General features: G+C 33.0%; 1 protein-coding gene, 1 long non-coding RNA gene and 2 pseudogenes across 3 annotated transcripts; 1 reads left to right on the forward strand and 3 right to left on the reverse strand.

Moving 5' to 3' along the window:
* LOC136062941 (uncharacterized) lies at positions 1–4,621 on the forward strand. Of its 2 annotated transcripts, XR_010624672.1 has the most exons (3): positions 1–542; positions 1,385–1,558; positions 4,116–4,621. It is a non-coding gene; the product is annotated as an uncharacterized LOC136062941 (long non-coding RNA). The 2 variants fall into 2 exon arrangements; XR_010624671.1 differs by lacking the exon at positions 4,116–4,621 and having other exon boundaries at positions 1,385–1,775.
* Positions 4,622–9,249: 4,628 nt separating this feature from the next.
* LOC136062946 (uncharacterized) lies at positions 9,250–10,333 on the reverse strand (annotated as a pseudogene).
* A 94-nt stretch (positions 10,334–10,427) lies between these two features.
* LOC111994458 (uncharacterized) lies at positions 10,428–11,566 on the reverse strand (annotated as a pseudogene).
* Positions 11,567–13,521: 1,955 nt separating this feature from the next.
* Positions 13,522–24,198, reverse strand: LOC136062937 (alpha carbonic anhydrase 4-like). The gene is made up of 8 exons (XM_065762685.1): positions 23,958–24,198; positions 21,057–21,274; positions 20,527–20,633; positions 20,313–20,415; positions 19,583–19,741; positions 19,398–19,472; positions 18,239–18,290; positions 13,522–13,868 (listed from the first exon to the last, which is right to left on the reverse strand). The coding sequence occupies exons 1-8, from the start codon at positions 24,061–24,063 to the stop codon at positions 13,522–13,524; spliced, it is 1,167 nt and encodes a 388-aa protein (XP_065618757.1). The 5' UTR covers positions 24,064–24,198.
* Positions 24,199–26,720: the final 2,522 nt, after the last annotated feature.

Genomic DNA, 26,720 nt, shown 5'->3' on the forward strand with positions numbered 1-26,720 from the left:
TGTCATTAGTTAAGACAATTCATTTTAGGTTCTTGAGATGCCAATTACATATGAGCCTTTACTTCATTTGCAAGGTTTTAGGAAGCAACTTTTGTTCAAGCCCACATTTCACTTTGGCACGTCTTGGTTAATATGGCTATAGTAATTTGTCTGTCTCATTGTGTGCCTAGATTCGTGAAGCTGACATCTCTCGGCTGTCATTTGCTGTTGAGCTTGCCGAAGAATTTTATGGGAGGCATACAATACAAAGTGATTTTCTACGGAAGTTTAGAAATGCTTTCCTAGGATTTTTTTTTGTTGAAATATGAATTAAGAAAGGTCCAAGCGTTTTTGGACCCAATCACCTTTTTCTTAAGCTTCCAAGATCAGGCTGTAAAAATTAAAATGGATTTTGACAATTTTTTGACTTGGGAGACTCCCAAAGGATGGTGCCACACTTTTGTAGTTAGATGGAAACTGATATTGTTGGTGGTGTTCTATAGAAGGGAAATCTGTGCAAGAAATGGTGGATGAAGCTCTTCGACATGTGCCTAATAATGATGGTAAGTTTTTTTTTACCATACTTGCACTCAATCTGTATGAATTATAATACAATACCCTTACTGCAACTTTATAACCAATTTTTGATAGTGGGGCACTTGTCATATTTGCAGGGGACAAAAAGTATATACCCAAAGAATTCCCTTTGAATCGATTTAATGAATGCATCTATCACTAGTGCTAAGAATATGGACTTAATGACTTTACATAAAACTCTAAAGAACAGAAAATGGTGATGAAATTCACCTGGTAATTACCCTATATTTGTTTGTCCAAGTCTTCAGGTCACTTTATGAAGTCTAGCTAGCTCCTTTCCAAACCTGTAGTATTATTTTATCCTTAATGGCATCATGATTGCATATTCCTTAGGGCCCTACGGTCCCCATACCATGTTCTGTGATAGTTCCATAGTTATAAATTGAGAATAGCTAGCTAGCATACTATAAAAAAATTAAGGTGTTAATTATTTTTAGCGACAAGACTAGGTAGAGAGAGAGAGAAAGAGAGAGAGATGGTGAGAAGCCCCTTCTATGACAAAACCCTACACTCATGTTTTGAGAAATTGACTACAAAGAAATTGACTACAAAATCCTACACGCAAGTTTAGAAAACCTAACTACAAAATTACATCCATGAAAAGCACGCAGAAAATCAATTGATATTCTACAGCAAAGAGTTGTGGTTGGCTGTGCAGAATCGGATTTGCTTGTGTTAAAGATATCTCTTGGGGGTTTATATCTTTAACAGATTGGAAATTGAGTTATTGGTTTTGTCTTGAATCTTTATTTGTGGTTTTTATTTGTCAAGGATTTTTGTCCAACTTGAATACTGTTGGTTGATGTAGGTTGCAGCAACTGAGTTGTTAATTGAGCATTTATGATGTAGTTGGAGTATGAAAAAGAAGAAGTTGAGTCTGAATACGAAGAAAGGGAAAGTGAAGGAGGAGAGGGAGTTGAAGCGAAAGCTAACAGAGGAGATGGAACTAATAGAAGAAGAGTATAAGCATCTTAAGCTCTGGGTATGACTCTTTCATTGTTTACCACATTGGTTATGCACTTGTGTAATAACATAGAAACATTGATTTCAGTTGTTGGGTTTGTTTTATATGATTTTGATATCTTGGTGAACGTGCCCAATAAATTTTGTTTATACAAACTCGTGAGTTTGTACAAAGACATAAAATTTTCTCTTCATGCATGATGAAACTTCATTATTGTATGGCTTTCTTACATTAATTCTGTTTATCTAATTATTAGTTATTTGTTTCCAACAACCTTACATGCATGAGAGAGATAAGAAATTAAAATAATTAAGTATACTTAGCTAATATGGTTATGTTTTATTTGGAATCTTCCTTTTGTTATAGTTCAAAAAAGCTGTATTACATGCATAAATATATATATATATATATCCAATGCATTTGCCATCTGGCCATGAAAATAAAAAACAAAAAACAATTATAGCCGTGTTTAAAAAACACAGCTATAGCAGTCCCCTATAGCCGTGTTTATAAAAACGCGGCCATTGGTCGTGTCCTATAGCCGCGTTTCCAAAAACGCAACCATAGACCCCTTAGGCTCACGGGTTTTAGGCCACAATTGTAAACATGGCCTAAAAAAACGCAGCTATAGGCCAAATCGCCCTATAGCCACGTTTTTATGAGCTATAGCTGCGTTTTAGAAACATGGCTATAGGACCTTTTTTTTGTAGTGAGGTATATACAAAGATAAGTTGTAATAATGATGTTTGAGTTTGGAGAGTTTTGTTTCATAAAGTCGATAAAGTGAAAATTCGAGTTCTGGAATTTTCTAAGGGAAAATTCAAGTTCTAGAATTTTCTAAGTGAAAATTTCAGAACTCAATATTTTCGATTGGTCGAAGCTTTTGCTCGATCAATCGAAATGGTAATGAAATCTATTCTGGAGTCTCTGCCTATTCCGATCGATCGAAAAGAGTATTCGATCGATTGAAAGAAACTCTCGACTGTTTGGTAATGTTGTTCTAGTAACGTTGTTTGTATTTTTTAGAAATACATGTAGGTGAAAAAGTGTGTGAAAATATGTATAATGTTGTTTAAAAATTAAAAACACGTGTTTAAACACATGTACCAAATGGGTCAATTTTCTGCAGAATCTTCTGGTGACTGTTCTGAGAGTTTAAAGATGTTTCAAGCCTTGTGAACGGTTTTATGAAACATTTTAACTCTCCATACATGTCTTTTGATGAAATATAACCCTATGGGTATAAATAGAGAGAAACACAAGAAATCCTGTGGTTATTCTTTGGAATTGTTATCTGTAGAACCTAATAACTTGGTTATATCTTAGGAATAAATTTGCAACAACCCTTTAGTATTAAGAGTGTGGGAGCGAATATTGTCTAAGGATAACAATTTTGTGCCTCCAAATTATCTATTTTTGTTTGTCTTTTGTGTTATCCTTGTTCTTCATTTATTACTTTGTATATTGTTCCCAACAACTTTTAGTTAGATATACCACTTATATTATTTTTATTATACATCAATTACAATATGTTATATTCACAGTTGTGAAAAATATTAGTATATATCTAAACAACTACACATATTAATTGTTTTCAATGATCTACAACTAATATTGGATAAAGTACCATTTTCATCAAAGTACACAAACTCTAGTGAATAAGTTTGAGTTAAAATTCAGCTACAACTCCACCCAATACATTTTTATTAGAAGTGAATTTTGACAAATTAACCATTGGATAACATTTTCTTCTTATATTCTCCATATTTACAAAATTTTCAAAAACAATTAAAGATCAATAGCTATGTTGTCAATAAAATGTTTAAAATTCAAGCTTTTGTAATTTAAATTTTGTAATTTAAAATTATGTATAAAAAATAAGTATAATGATCAAGAAGTAAATAAAACTTGATTGACATGAAATTTGATGTGTTTGCAGTTCTCAACTTCTCATGAGTTTATATTACCCTCCTATGAGATTGGTGAACTCCACTCAATGCATCTAATCATTTTTATTCATACTTGAGATAGTAACTAACCAGTCATTGCTTATTATCGGTTTATTGGTTGTATCTACTTACTTAGGTTATAGTGATGGGTTTTAACATTTGAAATAAACTCAATTACATATCGGTGGCATTTGTTTACCTTATCAAATTTGTTTATGGTGTTTGGATGGCATGATTTGACAAATTCACTAGGAATTTTAAAGGTTAAAAATCCTTAGATTTGAAATGATATCTAAAATTAATGAACTTAAATTCAAGACATTTCAAATTTATTGAATTAAAATCCAAATCCAAATCTAAATTTTTTTTTCCAGACGCAACCTTAGAGAAACATCAATTGCACATATAGAGAGAAAATACACATTTCTTGGTAGTGGCACAGTATAACTAGATTATTGTTTCGGTTGGATCTTGCATTTGATTTTGCTTAATTATTGCTTCATGGAGAAAGATGGGGATTTAAAAGATATTATTTTTCCAAAAAGTTTAAATTTATCTTTTTCTAAGAGCTCACAAATCAAATCAGGTATCATAGTGAATATGACAATTGACAAGTATTTAAACAGGTCTTGGTGGAGGCTATGCCCAAAAAGGAGAATTTTTCAACAGGTCCTAATGGAGGGTGATGCTAAGAACTGTTTTGATGCACTAAATGACACTCATTGGGAAATTGGATTCTCTCATTCAAGATATTGCAATTTGCTGCTAGACATTTCACTAAATATATTTTCCAATGGATTAGGAGGGAGAGGAATTCTAGTGGGGGAAGTTTGAGTCCAAAGTCCAGTGGTATTAGATTCGTTGGGATTGTGACATGTGTCTATTTTATGACACGTGTCACCATCCGACCGAGTCCAATGCACTAGAAGCACTAGACCTAATCCAAACCCAATTCTGGTATATAGCACATGCTTTAGCTAAGTATTATTCTCTAAATTCTAGTTGCTCTTTTGTTTGTAATAACCTTTCAATTCTCCTTGGGATGCTTTGGAAAGATGTTTTTTTTTTTTTTTTTTTTTTTTGAATAATGAAATCATCATTTAAAAATAAAAATTAAGAACAAATTGACAAATGTCTAAATGCAATTCGTTGTTCAGAACTTGCTTTGGCACAGGCTGCTCTCTCTTCTTCTGTTTTTTCCTTTTTTTTTTTTTTTTGGATTGGAAATTTGTAAGTAGAAAATTATTCAATACACACACTTGGGTAGAACAAATAACATAAACTGATGACTGATGGTTTAGGTGTTTAAAATGGCTTTTCTCACACCCCACCACCCCAACCACAACCACCCCCCCCCCCAACCCCCCCCCCCCCCCCCCCCCCACAAAAAAAGATAAAAAAAAAGTCTTTAACATGGCCGATGGACTATATTTATGCTTGTACAAAGCCACAAGGTTTCCATTTTTTATTGTCGAAACCCCTTATACACGGGATTAGGCCAATTCTCTATATATTGGGCTCACGGCCCTATTTCTGTGACTTCATGGATCGGGCTCACCACCTACACCGGTTTGGATACACATTAACAGTTACATGAAAATTGACGGTGGAAAAATATATAATTTACCAACTTTTAATTTAATTCTCCTATATATAGTTACACTCTCAAAAAAAAAAAAAAATCTCCTATATATAGTTACACTTTTAATCAATTTATTTTTATACCATATAGTTACACTTTTAACGATTTGAAGCAGAATACGAGGTCTGTCAACTGATAGAGTTTTCTGAATATAAACAATACACCGGTAATGGGAATGAACCCTTTACAATGGATGATTTGATTAAACTACCCTCTTCAATGGCAATGCAATGGGAGAGTTAGCATTCTATATACAACTTGATTGATCAAGTTTTTTTAAGTTTGCAAGAACATGTCAATGATGCAAGATATATGGTTGATAGGGCTTTGCTAACACCTATACATGATAGTGTTGAACAACTTAATGCAAAGATAATTTCTCAATTCTCAAGAAATGATTTACGTTACATTCTTTTTTATTGAGATAAATTTGGAATTGATTACATCTGAAATTGAAGTAATTGGAGTCTATTAATATTAACTAACTTGTAACCTCATGCATATGTATAAATATACTCAAAACTTATAAATTAAAATACATAGTATAATTCTTTCCTATATAATTTAAATATTATTGATAGTCGTTCATTTTTTTTTTAACTCTTTAAAAAGTTTTGTAAGAGTATTATTAGGTAGAAAATGTAAATTGTCCGTATTTAAAAAAAAAAAAATTATGTTCATTATTTTACTTTCAAGAAATCAAGTACTGGATAAAGTTTTTTTTTTTTCACTTTTTTTTCTTTTGTAAATTTTATATTATTAAGTGAATTATAAACATTTAATATAGTAATTAGTATTTAGATTGTGAACTGTGGAGTGATTTATCTTTTTCTTTGCCAAAAACCTCGTAGCTGAATTGGCACCTCCCCATACACAAAGTGCTTGGGGATCTAGGGGGGAAGGGGTTTGAGCTGTGGGGTTAGCAGCATGTTGTAATTATTTCTCAAAAAAAATCTTTTTTTTTTTTTTTTGGTATGGTACTTTACTTTCAAGAAATCAAATACTGGGTAATTTTTTTTTCCACTTTTTTTTCTTTTGTAAATTTTATACTATTAAGTGAATTATAAATATTTAAGATAGTAATTAGTATTTAGAGTGTGGACTGTAGAGTGATTTTTCTTTTTCTTTTTGTATGATACATTACTTTCAAGAAATCAAGTACTGGGTAAATTTTTTTTTCTTTTGTAATTTTGTTTTCATTTATTCATTTCTAGCAACTATATTTTTCAAATTCTTAACCACTATATTTTTTAAATCTCTCAAGGTTATCATTTTTGGTAACATTTTAATTTGAAATTTATCAAATCTATATAATTTGGAATGAAAATATTCATTACTTTTTCCCTACAAAATTCAATAATTTTTTTGCCTAGTTTTTTTTTTTTTTAAAGGTTATGATTATTATTCATTAACTTATAATTATCCCTTTCTAATTTTTCTTTTAAAAAACCTATCAAATTTTAATTTAATGGATTATTATTAATACTATTTATTAGAAAATATCTTAGAACGCATGCTCAGAAGCTCTTCTATTTTTTGGGTAAATGTTAATAATTTGAATCCATTATAATTTGGGATTACTACATTTTCTAATCATAAAATACCTAAGGGTTTGATGAGTGTTATGCATTTGTGGATCACACCCCTAGGTATTTTATGATTAGAAAATGTAGTAATCCCAAATTATAATATATTCAAATTATTAATCTTTACCCAAAAAATAGAAGACCCTCTAAGCACGCATATGAGCGTCTGCTCAGAGGCTAGTACAATATAAAACATTTAATAAATAACCCTAAACCGACCATGGAGAATTGGAGTATTCTTTGAGATGGATTGAGAAAATTGAAAAATAGATAAGAGTGATAAAATTTTCCTACCCACTTGATCCACCCCTATCTTGCTTAGGAATGGCAATGGTATAGGTTTTTTATTCCTCACCCTCACTTTGAAACGGGTATTTTTTCACTCGCCCTCTTCCTATTAGGCACCTTCCAAGCAATAGTAGGTTCTAGTTAGCTCAACTAGTAAAGTCTTTGATTGTTGAATAAGAGATATAGGGTTCAATCCCCACCTACACCAAAAACCAATTGATGTCTTGATTTGATGATAAAAAAAAGGCGAAAAGCACATTTTAGTCCCTACATTTTTAGGCGATTTCTATTTTAGTCCCTACATTTTATTTTTACCGCTTTTAGTCCCTATCCTGAAAAACGGTTCCCATTTGGTCCCTGCCGTTACATCATAAACAGATATTGCTGACGTGGCAAACGGCAGAATTAAAAAATATTAAAAATATTTTATTTTATTTTAAAATAAAATAAAATTTTAGTTATCAATAATTTTAAAATAAAAATATTAAAAATTTTAATTAAAAATAATTGTTCTTCTTCCCTAAGAACATGGTTGCCCAGAAAANGTGACATGCACTTGAGTAGATACGCAGATGAAGAACAGGTGGACGATGGAGATGATAGGAGAGGATGCTATATAAAGAAGAAGGGTCCCTGATAATAGAGGACGGAGGAGAGAGAGAAAAAGAAAGAGAAAAGCTTTACTGTAGCTCTGAATGTTGTAATCACTGTTCACTTAATAAAACATCTCTTCGGACATACATTCATGGAGTCGTTCAAGCATTAGTTCATGTTATCATCACTGCAAGTAACCTAGCCAACCATTGTTTACTTCATAATCAGCCTAGCTCTTTCGCCCACTCTCTACAAATTTATTGTCTTGGGTTCGCTGGACCTTCAACCCATATCTTTTGGGCTTGGGCTACAAAAACTGACCCTACAAATACTATTTATTAGAAAATATCTTAGAACGCATGCTCAGAAGCTCTTCTATTTTTTGGGTAAATGTTAATAATTTGAATCCATTATAATTTAGGATTACTACATTTTCTAATCATAAAATACCTAAGGGTTTGATGAGTATTATGCATTTGTGGATCACACCCCTAGGTATTTTATGATTAGAAAATGTAGTAATCCCAAATTATAATAAATTCAAATTATTAATCTTTACCCAAAAAATAGAAGAACCTCTAAGCACACATATGAGCGTCTGCTCAGAGGCTAGTACAATATAAAACCTTTAATAAATAACCCTAAACCGACCATGGAGAATTGGAGTATTCTTTGAGATGGATTGAAAAAATTGAAAAATAGATAAGAGTGATAAAATTTTCCTACCCACTTGATCCACCCCTATCTTGCTTAGGAATGGCAATGGTGTAGGTTTTTTATTCCTCACCCTCACTTTGAAATGGGTATTTTTTCACTCGCCCTCTTCCTATTAGGCACCTGCCAAGCTCTATCCCACTCAATTTTTATCTTATAGTTTATTAAAATTTTAATTAAAATATGTCATACTTTGAATTAAGACTCATAAAATAGTAGGTTCTAGTTAGCTCAACTAGTAAAGTCTTTAATTGTTGAATAAGAGATATAGGGTTCAATCCCCACCTATACCAAAAACCAATTAATGTCTTGATTTGATGATAAAAAAATTATCATTAAAAGTGGACGTTGTAGATTGAAACTCTCTATAAAAAATAAGACTCATAAAACATTTATTAAAAAATAATAATAATTCAAGTTTTAACATTACAAAACCTTTTAAAACATAACAATATAATAATTTTAGTATTGAAAAACATAAAAACAATTGAAACATAACAATACAACAATTTAAAATAAATAAACATAAAACTACAAATTCAACATCACAACAAAAAAAAAAAATCATAAATTTTAGTTTGAAAGTTAGAGCAAATCTATATACCTTATAAAAAAAATTAAAAAGATTTTAAAAAAAAAAAAATGTTAAAACTATTTAAGGGTGGATTGGTTTTGCTCTCCTTATGTTGTGTGTGTGTGTGTGTATAAGGCAAAAATGCAAAACTGACCCTCTAACTTTCACCTTTTTTCATTTCAGTCCTCTAACTTTCAGTTTTGTCATTTCAGTCCTCTAACTTTTAATTGTTGTCAATGCAGGATTCCGTTAGAAACCAGTTATGTCTTGCTGTTAACACTACTAAAACGACGCTGTTTTGCCTTTTTTTTTTTTAAATTCGGAATTAAAAGAAAATAAGAAAAATCTAGAAAAAAAAAAAATTAAGGGCAATGATAACGTCGTTGCCTTTCCCCTGAAATCAAAATAGAGGAATCGTTCCACACCCAAATCCCTAACTTAGAGAATTTGGGAAAACAAATCTTGTGCATGTAATAGCGCTTCTTTCTCTCCGCTATTACATGATCTTGTGCATGTAAAGGAGTTCTAGTCAATGTAGCTACCTTCTTGGGGACCTATCCATGTTTTGATGAACAATTTTGCATCCCAAAGGAACTCTCAGAAATCATAGCTAGGAAGTTCATATTTCTATTAGAAGTCGACTTGCTCTTTGGTTTCATGGTGCAGTCTAGACCATAAAATTGCTGTGAAATGGCTGGGGGTGAGTTTGAGTTCTCAAATGAAATCAAATGTGAGGAAGATGAAGAAGCAGCCTTTGAAGGAATATGGTTAGTGGCGCAAGAGTTCCAGTTGTTTGTCTTGAGCTGTTTTGCCAGTCTCCCAAGGTCAATCTAAGGATTTTCTATGACTGAAGCACGAAAGTTGTATGTGCTTTTGGGATTGAGATCTAGGTTGGATGGGTAGCTCTCACCAGAAAAAGAATGAAAATCAAGACCATCAAGTGAGTATTTGAAAGAGTTGATCTCATATTGATGGATAAAGGTAGGATCCTCCATTTCCTAGAAAAAAAAATGAAAAATATAAGTATTACCAAGAGAAGTGTGAAGATTTATCCATGCACAAAAATGAAAGAAAAAAGAAAAGAACAATTGGTATAAGTTGCAAAAGAATATTACCAGTTCAGATATCCATTTTGTTTTGATTTCAGGGGAAGGGAAACAACAACGTCGTTCCCATATATACCTTATAAAAAAAATTAAAAAGATTTAAAAAAAAAAAAAAAAAAAAACATGTTAAAACTATTTAAGGGTGGATTGGTTTTGCTCTCCTTGTGTTGTGTGTGTGTGTGTGTGTGTGTGTGTGTAAGGCAAAAATGCAAAACTGACCCTCTAACTTTCACATTTTTTTTATTTCAGTCCTCTAACTTTCAGTTTTGTCATTTCAGTCCTCTAACTTTTAATTGTTGTCAATGCAGGATTCTGTTAGAAACCAGTTATGTCTTGCCATTAACACTACTAAAACGACGCCGTTTTGCCTCTTTTTTTTTTCTTTTTTTTTAATTCGGAATTAAAAGAAAATAAGAAAAATCTAGAAAAAAAAATTAAGGGCAACGACAACGTCGTTGCCTTTCCCCTGAAATCAAAATAGAGGAATTGTTCCACACCCAAATCCCTAACTTAGAGAATTTGGGGAAACAAATCTTGTGCATGTAATAGCGCTTCTTTCTCTCTGCTATTACATGATCTTGTGCATGTAAAGGAGTTCTAGTCAATGTAGCTACCTTCTTGGGGACCTATCCATGTTTTGATAAACAATTTTGCATCCCAAAGGAACTCTCAGAAATCATAGCTAGGAAGTTCATATTTCTATTAGAAGTCGACTTGCTCTTTGGTTTCATGGTGCAGTCTAGACCATAAAATTGCTGTGAAATGGCTGGGGGTGAGTTTGAGTTCTCGAATGAAATCAAATGTGAGGAAGATGAAGAAGCAGCCTTTGAAGGAATATGGTTAGTGGCGCAAGAGTTCCAGTTGTTTGTCTTGAGCTGTTTTGCCAGTCTCCCAAGGTCAGTCTGAGGATTTTCTATGACTGAAGCACGAAAGTTGTATGTGCTTTTGGGATTGAGATCTAGGTTGGATGGGTAGCTTTCACCAGAAAAAGAATGAAAATCAAGACCATCAAGTGAGTATTTGAAAGGGTTGATCTCGTATTGATGGATAAAGGTAGGATCTTCCATTTCCTAGAAAAAAAAAATGAAAAATATAAGTATTACTAAGAGAAGTGTGAAGATTTATCCATGCACAAAAATGAAAGAAAAAAGAAAAGAACAATTGGTATAAGTTGCAAAAGAATATTACCAGTTCAGATATCCATTTTGTTTTGATTTCAGGGGAAGGGAAACAACAACGTCGTTCCCCTTAATGGTTTTTTTTTTCTTATTTTCTTTTAATTCTAAATTTTTTAAAAAATACAAAAGGGGGTCGTTTCAGCAATGTTAACGATAAGACATAATTGGGTTCTAACGGAATCTTGCATTGACAACAATTGAAAGTTAGAGGACTGAAATGACAAAACTGAAATTTAGAGGTCTAAAATGAAAAAAGGTGAAAGTTAGAGGGTTAGTTTTGCATTTTTGCCTATATATAATTTATAATTTATTTTTACATATTACCTCCAACCCGACTTGTCTAACTCTTGCACCCTCGAGTTCTGAGTTCCGACCTTATTTGGACCTATTGCCATTATTAAAATAAAATAACATAAGCACCCAAAAAAAAAAAAAAAATGCTTCTTTACACGCATATCCAAAACCTAAAACAAAATGAACACCTTCTATTGCTACTTCTTCCTCTTTCTCTTTTAGTCGTCAAAAAAGCTTTGTACAAAGTCTCTCTCACAGAGAGAGAGAGAGAGAGAGAGAGAGAGAGATAATCATGGCAACCTACGACCTAACCCCACGGATCGCACCAAACCTAGACCGCCACCTAGTGTTCCCAATACTCGAGTTTCTCTAAGAGCGTCATCTCTACAAGGATGTCAAAATCTTGAAAGAGAAGATCGAGCTCCTCAACAAAACCAACATGGTTGATTACGCCATGGACATCCACAAGAGCCTCTACCACACCGAAGATGTCCCATAAGGTCCTACCTTTTCACATCTCTCTTAATATGTGTGTGTGAAAGTTAGGGTTTTTTTATTGTGTTTTGTGTTTGTGTGTAGATATGATTGATAGGAGGGTGGAGGTGGTGGCGAGATTGAAGGCATTGGAGGAAGCGGCGGTGCCTCCTCCAATGCCTATCGGAAAAAGTTGCTACATTAAAATGTGATTATTATGGCTCTTTAGCCCACTAATCTTGCGTTCTTTGAGTTTGACGCAGCGTGAGATGTTTGAAGAATAACCATCTAGCACCCTTACATCTTTCAAAACTTGCAAAAAACCATCATTTTCACTAGCATTCATATGGTAGTAGGCATGTGGCATACGTGTCTGATCATTCCCAACCTTTTCTAAGTGAAGTTCACTTCTTATACCTATATCCTTAAGTCTTGGCGTGCCTTCTAGTTATCCTTTGTCTTGCCATCCAAGTTCAACAATGTGCCAATTATATTATCGACTGCATTTTTTTCAATATGCATCACGTCAAGATTGTGATGCAACACATGGTCCTCCCTATAAGACAAGCTGAAAAATATTGTATCATGATTTCCCCTTCATATACTATAATAGGAGTTGATCTCATATTAACATGCCCATCAAATGATTTTTTTTTTTCCTACGGAATTTATGATCTCTATCCAAGAATCACCTATGTCCAATGTAACTAAATTTTCTTCTATATCTTAACCAACGAGACTAACTATTATAGTTACAAGGGGGACATGCAAGAGCACCTTTGGTACTCCAACCGAGATATCACCATATGTAGGAAAATCATTTATGGTCCACAATAGTGCAGCATGCATTTGGAATGATTGTTTGGAAGACACATTGAATGTCTCTACTCCAACATCTCATAACTCATTTAGTTCTTCTACTAAGGGTTGTAAGTACACATCTATATTGTTCCTGAGAGAGGTTGGACCGAGAATCAATAATGATAACATGAAATAAGACCTTTTCATGCACATCCATAGAAGGAGATTTTATGGGATCAAAATGACAGGCTACATACTATGACTAGTACTCATATTTCCATACAATTTGAATCCATCGGCTACTAATCCAAGCCTCACATTACGAGGCTCGGATGAGAACTCTATATACTTAGAGTTAATGATTTCCAAGCTTTGGAATCATCAGGATGCCTCAATAACCCGTCATTCACACGACCATTAGCATGCCACTTCATATGATTGGCTGTTTCAAGAGACATAAAAAGTTGTTTCTATCTTGGCTTTAAGGAGAACCATCATAGGATCTTTGTAGGTCTCTTTTTTCCTTTCTTGGGGGAAGCATGAGTACTTTTTTGACCTCTAGACTCATTATTTCCCATCTTGAAACTCCACAGTTTGGACAAGTTTCAAGGTTGGCATTCTCCTTCTAATATAAAACACAATCTTTAGGACAAGCATGAATCTTCTCATAGCTCAAGCCTAGATCCTTAATAATCTTCTTAGCTTCATAAAAATCATTTGGCAACTTAGCAAATCAAGAAAAAATTGAAATAACATGGTAAATGATTTGTTGGTCCAACCATTAAAACACTTCATGTAGTACAAATGCATAATGGCTGACAATTTGCAAAAAATGCTTACAACCTTCATAAAAAGGTTGATTAGCATCTTCAAGCAATTTCATAAACTGAAATGCATTCTCCAGGACCTTCTGTGGGTTGTTCACAATAGGGACTTCTTCCATTGGCCTAAATGCCATATCATGTGTGGGGAACATGTCATACAACACGTCACGAAGATCGGCATAATCTATCAGGTTTTTTTGGACACGACTATTAGGAATTTCAGAAGAAGTCTTTGCAAATGATGATTCCCCATTAAAAACCCAAGGGTCATAACCCCTACAATCCCATGTGACACTAAGTGACCCTGTACAACATCTGCAAACCACAAATCTGTATGCACACATTTTTTACAAGGACATGAAATCATTCCATCCGATTGTGCATGGTTAGATGCAAAATTCAGAAACTGTTGGACTCCATCTAAATATTCTTGTGACCTTCTGTTGGTAAGTTTCATCCACCACTTATCAATTACTATAAAGTGGTTTACAAGAAACACCTATAATGTGATTTCATGAAAGCACAAACCAAGAGTTAACACACATTTCATTTAGTTCATTTCACTTTAAGTTAAGAAACAAATCATCTTTAATCATGCACTTTCAGCTATGTTCCTAAGAAAACAACAAATTTAAACGCAGAAAGAAGTTATCAACACATTTGGTAACTATAACACCATTACTAGCAATATTCTTTAGGAATGGACATCCCTTTAAATATCCCATTTCATGTTAGTGTTCCTCATGTGTAAAAAAGATAGAGAGAAGCCTCTAAAATTAATTAATCAAATAAAAACAACTCAATAAGAATCATCGAATATTACACAAAACAATCAACACTCTCAATATCAACTAAAACCACCTTATAACTCCATGCAAGCCACCTGCTTGCCCCAATTCAACAACCTATCACACACACACACACACACAAAGTACCTTAAGTCTAACACAAACAAATTCACTTGCTTTGATCACACGAACCTGTAATGCCTCTTCTTTTCGTAATATGCCAACAAGGAAAGAATATATGTAAAACTAAGTTCATTCTCAAATCTAAAACTGATATATAGTTTATTGCATTCTCAAATCAACCTAATTAAGAATGTTAGCCAAAACTATCCATCAACATGTAAGCATCTAAAGTTGGAGCTTAGTTCATAAAGTAATAGCAACAATCATCAACTATCCATCAAATTTAGAGCATTCACAATCCTACAGCATTAATAAGTGATGCATGCAGCATTAATTAAAAAGGGTAATTAAACATACTAACAATGATGTAATTTTGTGTAAGTCTTTTGGCAAATCAAAGAAATTCCCTTGTTGTACCATTACTTTCATACACACTTCATTACCTCCATTATCAAAAGCTTCAAAATTTATAATCCTTCATACCAGAAAATCAACAAATTGATAACCCTAACAACCCCCACCCCACACCACAACTCACCTAGCAATTCAAAATAACATAAACTACAATCAAATCCACATAGCATATTTAACGGTTGCGAATGATGCAATTATACATCCTGTAGCTTAGTTCTCTTTATACTTAACATTCAAAACTACATTCGTATTGTTTATATACATTATTGGTAATAATTGGTTAGTGAGAGTTAGTGGTAGAGTTAGTTTTAGTGTGAATAAACGTACAGAGTTGGTCATGCTTTGTTTTTCTGTATATAAGTTGTAATCTAGTCTTTGAGAATGAATGAATTACATTGTCTAACAAATCCTTTCTTCCATATTTTCTTTCTTTGAATTTTAACATGTTTAATTAAACAGCCAAATCCAATTACAGCACTGGACATATATCCCTCTCAAGCATTTCATCAAACAACTGAATAGCATTCTTAAAAGTACTACAAAACCAGTTTTGATCATATGAGCATTTTACCACAACCAACTCTACGCAATCAACCAAAGGTTTCATAAATTTTGTAACCCCGAAATTTAAACCAAACTATGAAACTCAAGCAATGACTTGCACATGGATGATAAAAAAAAATAAAAAATAAAAAATAAAACAAACAAACAAACAAACCCATACCAGCAGTAGCGAGGTGGCGGCGAAAAAAATGGTGGTTGTCGACGGCGCGGCAATTGGCAACAGTGGCTCTAGCTTGATCACGGGCTGAAGGTCTCTCTTAGTCTTTCTCTCTCTCACGTGGTTCAACCCTTGGATATTTGGTGATTTTAAAGTTCACAGGAGAGGCTAAGCAGAACCCATCAACGAAAGCCTTCAAAAAAACAAATCCAAACCAACAATCAATTTTTTGGAAAAAAAAAAACACACAAAACCACAAGAACCCAACAAAAAATTTTGAAATTTAAGGCAAACCCATTTGAGAAATAAAGCCAAATAAAAATTCAGACGCTTACTCGAGATTGGCGGCGGCTAGAGGTGATTTGGGTCTCCATCGAGTTTGATCTCCAGCGAGTTGGATGGGTACCAGTAGGCCTCCGGTGAGTTGAGGTCTAGAGATTTTGAGAGTGAAAGAGATTTTGAGAGAGAGAGAGAGAGAGAGAGAGAGAGAGAGAGTGAAAGAGAGTGTGTTTTTTCTTTCTTAGAGTTGGAGGGAAAATGAAAAGAGGAAGGGAGGAAACGACAAAAAAACAGAGGGCAATTAAAAGGTCTATTGCAGCAGTCCAAACCACCGCTATAACTAAGACAAAGCGCTGCAAAAAAGTGAGTATTGCAGCGGTCATCTAACCGGCCGCTATAAGTGATAGAAATGTCGCTATTAATACCACCACTATAGAGGGCCGCAAAATATAACACAAATTCTTCTATCAAGAACAATTAATTAAAAGGCCACATTTTACTAAGCATTTTCTAGCACAATCATACACTAAAAAACACTTCAACCCCAAAACCTCCTTCTCAAATCGATTCTCAACTCTTCTAGCTAAGACATTCACAATCATTCATCTCCTATTCTCTCTGTTTTCCAAAATTATTAGATCTCTCTCTAACTCCACGACCAAGCATTGCCATCTTTGCTCTTTGCTCTTCACTCTTCTAACATATCACTCATTGTTCCGCTCTCTCTATCTCTCACTTTTGCTTAAAATCAGGCCCAAATATGTCTTAATGTCCTCCACTCTCATACTAACTCTCTCTCTCTCTCTCTCTCTCTCTCAGATCGATGTCTCTCTCTCAAAGATCAGTGCTTCACTCTCTCTTTCGCTCAAATTAATGTCTCTCTTTTAGTGGGTAAATCTCTTGATGGGTCTCTCTCTTTTTGCCTTGTCCCTCCATGGTGGACCGTGGTGATTGGTGGTTGTGGAAGTGGTGATCAGTTGGGTCCGATGATGAGTCGTTGGATGAGTTGTGGACATGTTGTTGAAAGTCACTCCTATATTCTCAGTCAAACCTCGATGGCTGTTTTTGGGGCTTCAATCGGCTAGTGGCAGCGATGAGTGCTAATACAGATAGACCTAATCTAGGGTTTAAGAGTGAGAATGTGTGGCAATGGTGGGAAAATCAATCGTTGGGTTTTGAGATCAATGACGTAAGATTTTAATTTGAAAGTGAGAAGGAGAGAGAGTTTTTTTTAGAGGGAGACAAACGGTTGAGAAATGAAAAGGTTGGGGTCTAAATTGATAGATTTATGTGAGGGAAAGGAAAACAAAAAAAAACAAAAAAAAAGGGAGAAAAAAATTGGACTTTTGGGCAATTAACAGGTTTATTGCAACGATCGCTTAAACCGCCACTATAACTAAAAAATGCTGCAAAAAGACATACTGTGGCAGTTTGATAATACCACCGCTATAACTAAATCAAAGCCCGCCAAAAATATATATATTACAATGTTTTTATATACCGCTGCTTTAGTATGCCGCAAAATGGTATATTTACTGCAGCGAGTTTATGGAGCACCGCTATAGCTAATTCTAACGCCACCATAACACATATATTGCGGTGGTTTATATAGCGCCGCTGTAGTACGCCACAAAAGGCTTGATATATTGCGTTGGTCCAATGAAACGCCACAATATATATCATTTACAAGGGCGGGCCAAAAAAGCGCCACAATATGTGATATATAGCAGCAATTTTCGCAATTGCCGCAAAAAACCCGCCGCAATAGCTCAATTTTCTTGTAGTGATGATCATTATCAAAACTACTATATTTTGCAACAAATAATAATAATAATAATAATTTTTTGAAATGATTGTTTGATTTTCAAATTAAAATGATAATTGTTGTAAAATCTAGTATATAATCAATCAAATATCATTTTTGGGATATAAAGAATGATATATTCCATTTTGATAAATGATTTATTTCAAATGCATTGAAAAAACTTATTTCGTGTCTAAATATTAATTCCCAAATTATTATAACATATAATGAGTATTATATATGAGCCATATAAATAATTTCTTGTTAAAATTTTCAAAATGAATTGTACACGCTTATCACAGGGACATCGACTAATACATATACATATATATATATATATATATATATAACTAAAATTTTTGACTCTTTTTTGAAAAAAAATTATTGCTCACATTTTCTGAGACATTATTTTAATATATATTTTTAATTGAGTATAGATTCTATAAGCATTCTTTCTATAAAACTTCTTACTTTAAGTCATCGTTTTAGTTGCTTTTGGATTGTGTATAAAATTGTGTAAAACAATTTGTCTGTACAAGTATTACCCATATCACAATGATGTTCATGTGTAAATGTTTTGTTGACAAGCTTCTCAATCTGTATGTTTTCCCATTCAAGTTATTCAGCTACTAAACAATGAGCTATGGAATCAATCTTTGGATTACGAAATGTTTTTAGTCACAGGTTTAAGAAGTTTTTTCTTCCTTAGTTCCAACATGGACCAGGGATAAAAGACTTTAACACTTTTACCTTCATTGTTTTACATGTCTACGATTGATACAAAAATGTACACATTTTAAAAAGTGGAAAAAATATCCCGCATTTAAAATATAAAAGTGGATATGAAAAAATACATGTAAGTTAATAAAAATGACAAAATTTAGCTACAAAATTTGTTGTAACATAAAACTATAACCTTACTTAATATCTTTTTATTACTCGTGAATTTTGAGAATTTCACTATTGGATTACATATTCTTCTTATATTCTCTATGCTTGCAAAATTTCTAGAAAATTAAAGATCTATAGTTATGCCATCAATAAATTATTTAAATTGCTAGTTTTTGTATTTTAAAATTATGCATAAAATATAAGCTTATAGTATATAATATCCAATTAATATAAAATTTGACATGTGTATTAAAATGTAAAAAATATGCAATTTAACGGTTAAATTTTCAAAATATGTAATATTATTTATTTTATTGATCAAAGTTGTAACTTTAGGCTACAATCAATTTTGTAGCTAAATTTTATCCTAATAAAAGCCCTTAAAGTCATATTAATAAGACAATATCGAGGATTGATAGTTGACCCAAACATTTGTAAAAAGCATTCTTCTGTGCTTAATCCCATATGAATGCCCTTTTGTTGACAAGCAATTTACATTATTGCCTCAGTTTTTGTGTTATTAGCAATTACAAACAAGAAAACACTTTAACCAAATTTTAAAGGGCAATGCTTGGCACTCCATGGATTGCCACAATATTGCATGTCCATATTCTGCGCTTGTTTTGTCACTCTTTAACAAGATACACCTCCAAACAAACAACCATGAAGAAATCCATTCGAGGGAATGATGAATGGTAACGATGTATGTATGAACCACATGGTAAACTGCTCCTAATGTCATATTTCAAATGGTGTAGCATTAACTTAAAAACAAACCAGAAATGTCACTTCTTGGATGTTTATTTCTTTTACCTGCTGAACATGTGCATAACAAGTTCTTTTAGCTTCCCTTAATGCTCTCACTTGCTCTCTTGAAACTGTCCTTACCTATAAAAGAGAAGTTGTATGTTGGAAAGTGCATATGTGGAGTAAAGAAAAAGAAAACAAAACCAATATTGCATTTATTGGTCAAGAAAATTGGGTGCTTAGTGAAGGACCTTCTTGACTATTGTCCAAATGACACCCTCAGTGCAGGGAGGAACTGTAAGAGAACCAATGTATCTGTAATACTTTCTGCTCCCAAACTTAATAGCTCCTGGGTTAAAGATCCCCAAATCTCTCTCTTCTTTTCCAACTGACTTTATGTGGTGGAACAGCTTCAGAAAAAGGGGGAAGGGCATAAAGAAATCAATAATCAAGAAAATTTGTAGGAAGAAATAATCACACTTAAAACTAAGATTTTGATAAATTCATGAAGAATACTACTGTTCTAACGATTCAAGTGTAGTGAAAATGTCAAGCAGATATTACAATACACAAATGAATTTTTCAAAATTGAAATTCTTGGCATTATTTGTCATGTTAAGTCCCTAAATTATGTGTTGAGCTCTATGTTCATTACTATATTGACAGCTTAAAAAGATTATGCATGCATGTAATTTTTTTATGTGCATTTAATATATAAAAGTATGCATTTATCTGAATAATACTTATGTGCGAAAATATATGCAAGTCTATATGCATGTGTGTGTGAGAGAGTCAGAAAGAGAAAATCATCTAAATATTATATTGAAAGGAAGGGCCCGGGGCCAAATAATAGTTCCAATAACATCCATCTCCTAACTATGGATTGAATAAAAAAATGTGATGCATTACTGTAAATAGTGCACACATTCATATGCATTAATGGATCTCAAAGAGCAAATGAATAGAAAACCACCAAAATACCTTTGAAAGTAAGGGATCAGGGCGGCCATATTTGTAAACAATTCCAACAACAGCTATCTCTCCACTAGAGCTTAGATGAACTATGTGGAGCTCCAAGTCATACCTGAAAATAGAAGATTAGAATTTTGTATGGGTACAAAAGCAATGTATGGACTGGGTTGTTCAAAAATCAATTAGCCCATCAAAAAAAAAAAAAATGAAGGCAAACAAAAACCTTGATCCATTGAATGTGTGCTCAGATGGTGAATGCCAATGAAATTGTAACAGCTTGTAGTCAGTCCCATTTATGTTAATTTTTCCGGCATCCCCTTTCCACATCACCTGATGAAACATCCGTTTCAGATAATAAATTAATCAATAGTTTTCATCTGATTTAGTACATCTATTACCCATTTATATGGAAATGTTTTATCATGACTACTACAAAACTGTCATCAGAATATATTTATGTGTGTGTACATGCGCACACACATACAAGTGTGTTTATTACATCTTTAAGGAGTTAAAGCTTAGGATTTAGAAGGATCATATAATTTGTCCATGTGATGCATGTTGCTATAAACAGAATAGGTTAATCATAATGATTAACCTGTCCTGGTTCCTAATGGTCCAAGTTGGGGGTATGCAACTCAAGCATTCATTAGATTAAGCTTGCAAGCATCAACCGAATTGGTACATAATAAAAATCACAACCATGAAAAAAGGATAACAAAGTATTGCTTCAGTGGCAGGCTGGCAGCTTACCGTAATGTCATGTCCTCTGTTCTTCACAACAGCCGGAGCTGGTTGGTAATCCCTTTTTAATTTCCCCAGGCTAGGAAAAACCTGCACCCTTCTGTTCAGAAGATCAATAGGAGATTGCATTTTCCCATTACCACAAGCTTTCCAATGTGGATCGATTTGGCCCCATTTCTTTGGCCCTTTACCAGTTCCTTCAGTGTAAGTAAATGGGATTTCATCATCTGTAAGGCATGAAAAGATTGTTCAAATACAGTGATTGAAGTAATCATGATCTGAATATTATGATTTTACATCACTACACTCTGGCTCAAACTGGTTACAAAACACAAGTGTGTTTAGACTTCCCATTTTATCTTCCATATCATTTTGAAGGAAAATTATTTATCCTTTCTGAATGCAGCACTCGCCAATTGTTATTCTCCCATATCCTAAATAGGATGGTTGATAAGTACTAATAACAGTGCCATTTGCTAACATATAGTGAATTCAATAGTCCTTCCATTACTAGGTGAAGCAAAATGTTATATTCCATTGTCATGCAAATGACCAACATCCAAATGCATCCGTATCTTTAAAGATAAAATCTTACAAAGAAAGTGAAGTGAAAATGTGGAGAGAGAGAGAGAGAGAGAGAGAGAGAATCTTATTTTCTCAGACATAAAGAAAAGAAGAGCAGGCAATCCTAGGACAAGTAGAATAACATTGGAAAGATAAAAAGTTTGACTTTCTTTCAGAAAGTGCTGAAACAAAGCTAATATTCTAACATTGTTTCCTTGTTTTTTTCTTATCACTTGGAACCCGATGTAACGAGAAGGAAAGAAGCTAAAACTTACTTTATTCTCAAGCATAAACCGAAAAAATAAAAATAAAAATTACAAAGCAAGAACAGAACATTTATATATATATATATAATAATTAAATAACTGTGTATGTGACAGTGGTGTCACTACGGTACTAATTACTGTATAAACAAATTCATCTTTTTTTTATTAAAATAATTTGCATCTGATCTGAGTAGCTTAAAAAGTTCAATCACATTCATATTTAGATTGCAATAATCAAGGAGACAACTGTCTTAATCGATAGCCTAAGTAATCAACAATTAAAAAAGTTGACCGGTTTTAGTGAAAATCCTAGACAAGGAGGATTTGTCATAATCAGATTAATTGTTATTTGGTAAGAAATACAATTGAGTGCATACTTTACATTGTCTGGAAAATCGGATTTCATGAGAGTTATTTAAAATAGTACTTTCTGATAATGTGATCCAAGCAAATAAGACATTTGAATCAGAATTTCGGAAGAAGAAAAAAAAAAAAAAACTNATAGTTGACCCAAACATTAGTAAAAAGCATTCTTCTGTGCTTAATCCCATATGAATGCCCTTCTGTTGACAAGCATTTTACATTATTGCCTCAGTTTTTGTGTTATTAGCAATTACAAACAAGAAAACACTATAACCCAATTTTAAAGGGCAATGCTTGGCACTACAAGAATTGCCACAATATTGCATGTCCATATTCTGCGCCTGTTTCGTCACTCTTTAACAAGACACACCTCCAAACAAACAACCATGAAGAATCCATTCGAGGGAATGATGAATGGTAACGATGTATGTATGAACCACATGGTAAACTGCTCCTAATGTCATATTTCAAATGGTGTAGCATTAACTTAAAAACAAACCAGAAATGTCACTTCTTGGATGTTTATATCTTTTACCTGCTGAACATGTGCATAACAAGTTCTTTGTATTGAGAATAAAAATCCCTTAACACAGGGAAGGTGTTCTAGTTGGTGTGTATAAAAATCTCTTATTTTGGAGATAATGCAGTTATGTGGTTCTTCAAGTATTAATTTTATTTTCAAATTATAGAAACCTAAGTAGAACCTCCATTCTCTTTTGGTGTGTAAAACTCAACTGCTATTTCACTCGATCGCTGAGTTGGCCTTGCATTGCCTCAAATCCCTGGAAAAAGAACAAAGCAAAAATCAAATTCTCCTTGGTAAAAACAAAACATACACATTAACTTAAAGTGAACCAGCACTTAGAGGAAAATTGATTCTGTAACATTGTCTCCATCACCCGCTAGTTTTTGTACAGTTTCCTTTGCTTTATGACTAATGTATTTACTCGTTCTTGCATTAAATATCTCAAATGAAGTGCCATAAGTAGCTTTGCCAAAGGTACTAATTACTGTATAAACAAATTCATCTTTTTTTTATTAAAATAATTTGCATCTGATCTGAGTAGCTTAAAAAGTTCAATCACATTCATATTTAGATTGCAATAATCAAGGAGACAACTGTCTTAATCGATAGCCTAAGTAATCAACAATTAAAAAAGTTGACCGGTTTTAGTGAAAATCCTAGACAAGGAGGATTTGTCATAATCAGATTAATTGTTATTTGGTAAGAAATACAATTGAGTGCATACTTTACATTGTCTGGAAAATCGGATTTCATGAGAGTTATTTAAAATAGTACTTTCTGATAATGTGATCCAAGCAAATAAGACATTTGAATCAGAATTTCGGAAGAAGAAAAAAAAAAAAAAACTAACTTTCATCAACATTAAAGAAAAGAGAAGAGTATAATGTAATCTGGCATACATGCAATTGCCAGAATGTGTTGATCACAGTGCCATCATTAATCAAAATGTGATTTGATCAAAGAACTTTCACCAAAAAGAAAAGGTTGGATTTTTGTCTTTGTATGTGTCTATGCTGACGATTGAAAGAAACCATTCTTCAAATCTAAAAAATAAACTAGTAAAAACCAGCAAAATCCTTATAAGAAACCTTGAAGATGAAGTGACACAATTATATGTTTGCATTGCTCATAAGTCATAACTAAAAAAAAAAAAAAAAAAGTAGCTATATGATAGAGAAGGAGAAAACATACCCACTTCAGAATCAGAAGCTGCAGAGAAGTTGTAGGGGTGGGATGAGAGAATGAGAGAAGTGAGAAAGAGAAAAATGGTGATGGGGTTGGTGTGGAAGAAGATCATGGTGTTTTTTTTTTTTTTTTGCTTGGCCTTTGTTGGTGTTTGTGTTTAAAACTTCAGTACTAGTGCCTATATAGTCTTTATGTCCCTTGCTCTTCACTGCAGTGTTGCCTAGGAGGAGTGCAAAGATTATACTCCTTTCTTGGAGCCCAGCTAAGCTAAGTACTACTGCACTCAGATGCTTCACTGCTTCTGTTACAGCTATTTACTCAATCTTTTGCCTTTTCCATGTAACGGTTAGGAGGTACTAATGGCATAAACAACTCGTGCCTTGTTCTCAATCGACTTTTATTTTTATATTTTTTAATGAATAGAATTATTTTCTGGATCTAAAGAAAATTTCTCTCAATGGAAAATTGTATGCTTAAATTGGTTTGAAAGAAATTTTTTTTAACTGGTGATTAATAAAACCATTAACATATATTTTTAATTTTATGATCTATTTAATACTAAGTTATATGATTTGTTTTAATAATAAGAAATAGTTAATGGATGCTCTAAAAACATTGGTTTAGAAACTATTTTCCATAAAAGTAGTGCTAAAAACTTTCTTAATATGATTTATTAACAATTTCTCTAAAAGCACCCATTAACGTCTTTCTTTAACAATACCTGTAAATAGTGAAGGAAAACTTTTGTACATTTATCTAGTTTATTTAAGGGCAAATTACAACTTATCAATTTATAGTTTGGCCGAAATTTAAATTACTTACCTTTGGTTTGAAATTTAACACTTTACATTCATGTTGTTAACTTAGTTAGAATTTCGTAACCTACATATGTTAAAAACATGGCTAAATACGTAATTTCACTCTACTTTTATGTCTCTCTCCTTTAAAAACACACAAAAAATAAAAAAATAAAATATAAAAAAAAAATAAGATCAAAACGAATCAAGTGGAACACTTGCATCATAAGATTTCAAACTATAGGTAGGCAAAAATTTTGGTAAAACCTTAAGTAAGTAAAGTGTCAAATTTCAAATCACAAATCAACAACTTAAATTTTTTTCAAATCACAAATGGTTAAAATGTAATTTTCCTTTTATATAATGTTGAAAAAGAAAAAGGCGGGACCTACAAAGAGTGCTTTTTTACCAAAACCAATACCTAACGTATAAGAAGAAATAAGCTACAAATAAGCTTCTTTGTTGCGGACCCACGAACAATAGAAAATTTAAACAAAAAGCCAGCTGATCGTCAAAACCCAAACGCAACTCAAATGAATATTTACATGTAATTTTTTTTTTTTTTGAGAAAATACATGTAATTTTAATCATATTATTTACTAGGAAAATTTAACAGTTGCCTTAAAAAGATTGGTTTATGAAATTTTTTTATGAAAAAATAAAAAAGCAATTGATTTTTTTTTTAATATAGATTTTTGCATTTTTCATAAAAATTGTATTAAAATTTAAAACTGTCCCAAAATAATCCATTAGCAAATGTCTTAAGAAAACTCGTTAACAAAACCTTTATTTAATTAATATTATAGGACTTATTTAAATGATTTAACAAGTTAATTCAATTTGAGTATTCACGCTTACTTTTCTTTTCTTTTTTTCTTTTTTGTGTGGAGAAGCCACGTGTATTTTAATTGCCCTTAATCCACCCTTAAATATAATGAAATTACAATGTCCTCTAAAATCTTAAACGTTAAAAGTTAAAACTTAATAATGTCTCCATAATTCTAATGAAAACCCTAATAACATGGACAAAATTGAGACAAATCCTATTGTTCAAAAAATTCAACTAACGTATATCAATTTTTTGAAGTTTCTCTGTAACATAGAAGTTGGGTCTTCTCTCTAACTTCTCTTTCACAGTAGAATTTGGGTGTCCCTTTGAAGAAGGTGCTGAGTATCCTAGGAGTAACACTGTTGCTTCTAGGCTTGTTGGGTTCTTTTTTGGGGTGTGGGAAACAGTTTGTGTGAGTGTGAGAATGGACGATTTGGCTCAGTCGTGGAACAAGCTTACGCTGTCAGATAGAAAGGGTCTAGGGTGCTGTTTGCTTGACGATGAGAGTAATGAGAAGTTTTCTATTGCTGCAAAATTTCTGACTAAGCGAGCCATTAACATGGAGGTCATAGCGAAGACGTTTAACTCGCTATGGAGAACAAAGAACGGTTTCAAAATTCAGAGTTTTGGAGATCACAAATTTCTTTTCTCCTTCAATAGTAGTGAGGATGTGGACAGAATTTTAGAGGGAAAGCCATGGACTTTTGATAAACACTTGGTAGTGATGAGCCGATATGAGAGCGAATCCTCACTACAGATATAAGGTTTGAGAAGACCAAATTATGGGTCCAACTGCATGGAATTCCCATGAAGTTTATGACAGTAGAGGCTGCGAAAAAAATTGGTAATGTCTTGGGGGAGGTTTTCGCGCCGACAGATCTGAAAATATTTGATGGTGGGCATTTTATTCGAATTCAGGCCTCCATTATTGATCTGTCATTACCATTGTGTCGTGGTAGATTGATTTTAGTAGGTGAGGGAGGTAAGCAAGTGTGGATATCGTTCAAGTACGAGAGGTTGCCGAATATGTGCTACTGGTGTGGACACCTCACTCACGATGACAGAGATTATGAGTTATGGATTAACAGTGAAGGAACACTCAATCCAGAGCAACGTGAATTTGGTCCATACTTGAGAGCTCCA

The sequence above is a fragment of the Quercus suber genome, unplaced genomic scaffold (genome assembly GCF_002906115.3).
Source record: "Quercus suber isolate HL8 unplaced genomic scaffold, Cork oak 2.0 scaffold_469, whole genome shotgun sequence".
NCBI lineage: Eukaryota > Viridiplantae > Streptophyta > Magnoliopsida > Fagales > Fagaceae > Quercus > Quercus suber.